Source organism: Cryptomeria japonica, chromosome 6 (assembly GCF_030272615.1).
Source record: "Cryptomeria japonica chromosome 6, Sugi_1.0, whole genome shotgun sequence".
Taxonomy (NCBI): Eukaryota; Viridiplantae; Streptophyta; class Pinopsida; order Cupressales; family Cupressaceae; genus Cryptomeria; species Cryptomeria japonica.
Window position 1 is genome coordinate 209,481,850 of NC_081410.1, and position 5,900 is coordinate 209,487,749.

General features: G+C 34.5%; 1 protein-coding gene across 1 annotated transcript; it reads right to left on the minus strand.

Annotated features, from left to right (window-relative positions):
* Window positions 1–1,906: 1,906 nt before the first annotated feature.
* LOC131069825 (uncharacterized) lies at window positions 1,907–4,441 on the minus strand. Its single transcript, XM_058005392.2, has 2 exons — window positions 2,620–4,441; window positions 1,907–2,313 (listed from the first exon to the last, which is right to left on the minus strand). The coding sequence occupies exon 1, from the start codon at window positions 3,327–3,329 to the stop codon at window positions 2,730–2,732; it is 600 nt and encodes a 199-aa protein (XP_057861375.2). The 5' UTR covers window positions 3,330–4,441; the 3' UTR covers window positions 1,907–2,313; window positions 2,620–2,729.
* Window positions 4,442–5,900: the final 1,459 nt, after the last annotated feature.

Sequence of the window (5,900 nt, forward strand, 5' to 3'; positions counted from 1 at the left end):
TCATAATGAGCTTATATGTGCCTTCAAAAAGAAGTTGAAGAAAAGAAATGAAAGAGAACGTTGAGATATATTGGACCATCTCTCATATGAATAAAACTATACATCTTTGTTCAGGGTACATGATAACATATCCACTTTTTAACAAAAAGTAACAACTTTCTTCCTAAAAACTAGAGTATGTCATAGTTAAGAGAAAATATTGAAGCAATTGTACATAGAATATTAAAACATGGTGTCAAAATATAGAATGTGAGGTTTTCTTTCTAAATTTCAAATATATGATTTATTCTAATACCTAATGATAAAAATTGGTTTTATATGAAATGTACAATAGTGATATTTTTTTATTTTTTTTTAAATTGAAGGCCAAAATGTGCACATGTATGAGCAGCAAAATAAATAGTAAATGAAAATATTCTAAAATAAAATTAAAAAAAACATTAACCAAAAATCTCTTCTAACCCTATACCCTTTCCTTGATAATTTGAAAACAATAACCATAATCATACTAAAATTTCAAGTAAAAGATCATTTATTTTTCATAAAAGATGACAGCATACAATTAAATCAAAGTTGAAAGTCTACATGGTTATCTTTAAACTTAAGTTGAGAATCTTCCAATGAAGTATTCTAGTATTCTACAATCTAAGTCAAAATTTTGTTTCTAATTTTTGTTGATAGTCTATGATTATCTTTAAACTTAAGTTGAGAGTCCAAAATAGTCTATAGTTATCTTTAAACTTAAGTTGATAGTCTATGGTTTTCTTTAAACTTAAGTTGAGAGTCCAAAATAGTCTATGGTTATCTTTAAACTTAAGTTGAGAGTCCTCAATTAAGTATTCTAGTATTCTTTCTAACCTTTTGTTGCTTTTGAACCATTACTCTCCCCTTTGATCAATTGAATGTCAATTTAATGTAAAAAATTAATAAAGTTTATTTGTTTTAATAGTTACATTATATTTATAGTATTGATATAAAAAATTTATTAAATTGTATTGATTTTAATAATTACATCACATTTACACTTTATATAAAAATTAAAATAAATTTTATTTAATTTCAACAATTATATTATATTTGTGTGGGAATTATAATGCTCCCCATCTCAAAAAAAATTGGATAAAATAAATTGAATAAAGAAATTCAATATAAATTATAAGCAAATAGTTATGTTAAATATAATTATTTAAGATTATAAAAAAATATAAAAGTGATATAATATTAAGAATTCATTTATACAAACAATTATCACTTAAAAAATTCCCAATGTACTTAAGTGAATAATAAATTATCACTTAAAAAATTGCCCTAACTACTTAGGTGAATAATAAAGACAAACATAATGTTCAAAAATATTATATCCCAAGAATTTGGTATACAACTCCTTTAAGAAAATCTAAAACAAATAAATTGAATAAAGAAATTCAATATAAACTATAAGCAAAAAAATTATCTTAAATATAATCATTTAAGATTATAAAAAGTATAAAATTGATATAATATTATGACACTTGATTCATTCATACAAACAATTATCACTTATAAAATTGCCCTGACTACTTAAGCGAATAAGAAAGACAAACATAGACAAAACATAATGTTCAAAAATATTATATAATATTATATATGCTAAGAATTTGGTATGCAACTCCTTTAAGAAACTTTTGATGAAAGGTGCTAAGATTGAGCTCACAATATATTATTATAGACATTAACAACAAATGCCAAAAGAAATAATGATATATGGAATGTTAAACACGTTTTCAAATTTAATTTAATTTAATTTGATCTTTCATCACTCATGCCCAATACTAATAATATTCACAGGTAGAACTCAGGTCTGTCTTTTAAATAAATTTAAAAAAATTATGGAGAATTTTTTTTAGAAAATATTGAATGAATGCGCTTCTAATCACCACACAAAAATTAATGATATTTTTAACCATCCCGAACTTCACAATGTCTAAATGTGAAACCATTTCACAATGTGTAGTAGTTATTATCGAAAAGAAAGGAACTCAACTAATCTCTCCTCAAAAATACAATGTCTGTCAAATTTGATTTAAGTCATATTTTCACCATCCCAATCCTCATAAGCCATCCTTTTAATACTAATAAAACCAAAAAAAAAACGGAAAATAGCCGGATCTAATATAGGTATGCACAACCCTGAAAATATAATTTAAATTTCTTAAAAGCATAATAGTCAAACTTGCAGATCCTTGGTTTTGAATTTTTTTGAAATACAAGTAGAAACCAGACTGCACCTCTGACCCGTTCTACGCGACAGAATATCACAGGTTCGCTTAATTTCTGTATTCAAACAAATAAACCCAAGTCAAAACAAATTCAAAACTGAGAATATTTGTCATTAGAACGTTCATTCCAATGATTGATGGTTAAATTCGATATTTTTAGTCGGTTTTAAGTTGTGTACAGAGAATAAATGACTAAGACCTAATAGCAGCTTATAACAATTTTAATGGCGGAAATAGAGAGTCAAACAAACTAACAGCGTTCCGCATGTACTGGACAAACGAGAAATTTCACTTCTCGAAAACAAGACCTTGTAAGTTTATGGACAGCAAAAGAAAGAGGGGATTCTTAAGTCCAGCCCACCTGTATGTACTGTACATTTATATTTCAACCACATTTGCGCAACATTTACAATTCGATTCCAGGGAAAATGCAAAATTCTTCCACGTGGTAGACCCCCAAAAATGGGGTTTCTACATTACGGCGCCTGCTTCCAACAATGGCAGAGTCTCCTGATCCACCGCTGAAGAAGAAGACTCGGCGTTCAAGGATGCCACAAGCCACTCAGGACAGGAGGTTTCGTCCTGCTCCTCGAGAGCGCACCAGCAATCCGAACTGCAAAGGTGAAAAGGTTCTTCGCCAATGGATTCCGCCCTCAAGTTGTCCAAAAGATCAGCCACAGGATTCTCAGCCGCATTACAAACTTGACATTCAGTATTAGGGCTCGGAGGAATGCCAAGCTCGTCATCAGTAGCGCCAAGAAGGTACTCAATATCAACATTGGACACAGATTTACTGTTGCAGTCCTCGGCAACGGCAGAGCCGAAGCTGCAAGGCTGCTCACTGGACATGATCTCATCAGCAAGGCTCTTCATTATGTCTGAAACAAGATTTGCATCCACAAAATCTTCTGCAAGAAAGCTGTCCTCGTCATCCTTGCACAACAACTCAGAGAAACCCTCGCTCTCAGAGCTACATTCACTGTAATGGCGCTTCGCAAGCGTCATGTCATTCATCTCCATCTCCCCGTTCGCCCTTTCGCGCTTGCGGCAACACTCTTCAGGAAGCTCCATAAAAAAAGAAAAAACCTAAAAAATCACCACAAATTTCTTGCTGACTGCAACTGTAATAAGAATGAGGAGAAAAGCGTTGCGAGGGCTTTTAAAAGAAACCCTAGCTGCAGGTAAGGCAAAAAGTGCGCGAGAATTTGGTGGACATGAAAAGGAAACAAGCAAAGATTTCGGGGCTTAACTACTGTAATGGCTACAAAGTGGAGACGAGCAAGATGCGGAAACAGTTTGCGAATACGATCTCTTTAAAAAGGGGGGAAAAAAATTTGGGGCAAAAGGCAGGCATGGCGCTTCGCCGTATCCGAGAATTGTGGTGGAATGGTACGAATTCCACTTTGTCTTTCTGGCAATTTTATTTACGCCATGCGACAAGTGTGCTCCATCACCACACCCGATGACGATTCGCATGGCCGTTGTGAAATCACGCCGACGGAGAAGAAAAACCACGACGCCATTAAACCCCAATTTCACGGCAAGCTCTGTGCAGAATCCACTACATACGTGACAAATGAGCTTGCTGACACGGCCATGTCGGTTTTGCAAAAATAAACACACGCCGATCGTAGGTACCATGAATAAGTGGAATGTAGGACCATACCGGATTACAAAAGACGTCATTTCCAAACTGCTTTAAAATAAAATCTGAACCGTCCTGCACACCATTAATTTCACGCCTTTACCGTTCATGGCAGACGGCCGTCGTTTACGCCCTGCACAATCACACATGTTCATTACGTGTCGTAACAGTGATGAAAATTGTGCAGAGCAGTAAGCTCAAGCACAATCGCCCTCGGATAGACCGCCGCTCAGTGATCTGTTAAAATAATCTGGTTTGGTGGAGTGGGACTCTTTCTGTTTCAGACACTTTCGGTGTGGGTTTGATGTAATTATGGAGTTTTAACCCACAAGGAAGGACAGTACCTGTAAATTACCTCTGAATCCTGACTGACATGGATGGTATTTTCGTTTCTTGTTGGATTGTGGGGAAAAAGCTTAGTCACAGGCATGTGGACTGCATTTAAAAGATTTGCTCAGTGTACCAATTCTGAATGGAAGCCATGTGAGTGTTAAAAGAAGAGAAATAGCCCCTCTGCCACTATACGCCCTAAAGTACAGAATTAGCTCTCATGTTTTCAGAATGTAGGCCCTAAAGTACAGTCAGGAGAGGACCCAATAGTTGTTATGGTGGGATACAAATAGTATGTAGTGGGCCCGTGGGGTCTGTCTTTCATTTGAGGGGTTATAGAGGGTTTGTCTTAAGAAGTGGGGTCCGACTTTTCAGTGTCAGCATTAAGTTGCAGTGGGTCCATGGGGTCCCGTCTTTGACTGTGAGAGGTGGGGTTTAGTCTTTCATTCTAAGGGGTTACAGGGGGATTTGTCGTGAGAGGTGGGGTTTGGTCTTTCATTCTAAGGGGTTATAAGGGGATTTGTTCGGAGAGGTGGGGTTCACTCTTTCATTCATATATGTTATAGTGGGATTTGTCTTTAAAAGTTATATAGGGGATTTGTCCTATCAAAGATTTAAGTGACGTGTGACTCTTTATGGTTAAAAAAAGCATGTATTAGTTGAATTAACAAAAACTTATAAAGACAAAGTAAGCAAAAAATAAAGGTCATCATCATTGTAATATGAGACCATTTGAGAAAATTTGGAACTAAGTAGTATACACTCTTCTAATTGATAATATCTAAATATTACAATAACCAATTTTTTTTAGAGTAGACTCAAGCAAAATAAGTTTCACTATATAAGTTAAGTTAAACGAAATAAAAGTTATCGTAATTGTAAGATAAGACAATTTGGTCAAATTTGAAACTCTTTGAAAGTAAAATATACTCTTTAGTCAATGGGCCCTTGTCTGCTGGTGAAGTTGAATGGCTCCAAATGAGCCCACCAAGGATCAAGTCTTGATGAGTGCAAGACTCCGACATCATAAGGGATGAGCTCGGGATCGTGCCCTGGACGAATTTGGCATAATGGATACCCCTCAGTCCTTGGCTCTTAGCCGAAGAGGTTTAGCCTATTGGCTCATGCCCCCATATTGGCTGGCGAAAAATACTTTGTGAAGGCCCTCGCTAGGCTGGCAACTCGTGGGCTTCATGCCCTTGCTGGGTTGCCGTGCTCGCAAGTCTGGACCTCCATCAAAGAAAAATAATAATAATAATAATAAAAATATACTCTTTAAATTAGAAATATATATATTTACAATAACCACTTTTTTAAAAGAATAGAAGAAGTGAAATAAGTTCTCACAAGACTTCCCCAATCACTTTTCAATGTCTAAGCTCATATAAATACAAGTACATGTCATCTACACATATTCTTACATTTGAAATTATATAAGATAAGTTAGACAAAATAAAGGTCATCATAATTGTAATATATGAAAATTTCATCAAATTTGGAACATTAGATATCTAAAAACAATAACCACCTTTTTTGAGAATAGTTCTAATGGGAGTTCCTCTTGTCCCTTTTCAATGCCTAAGCTACTATAAATACAAGTCCTTGTCATCTACTAATGTTCCTATATTTGTTGTCACATCCACTTGACATCTTCCAATTAATGAAAG

Coding starts and splice junctions, on each gene's coding strand:
- LOC131069825 (XM_058005392.2), bottom strand. CDS start 3,329: ATGGAGCTTCCTGAAGAGTGTTGCCGCAAGCGCGAAAGGGCGAACGGG.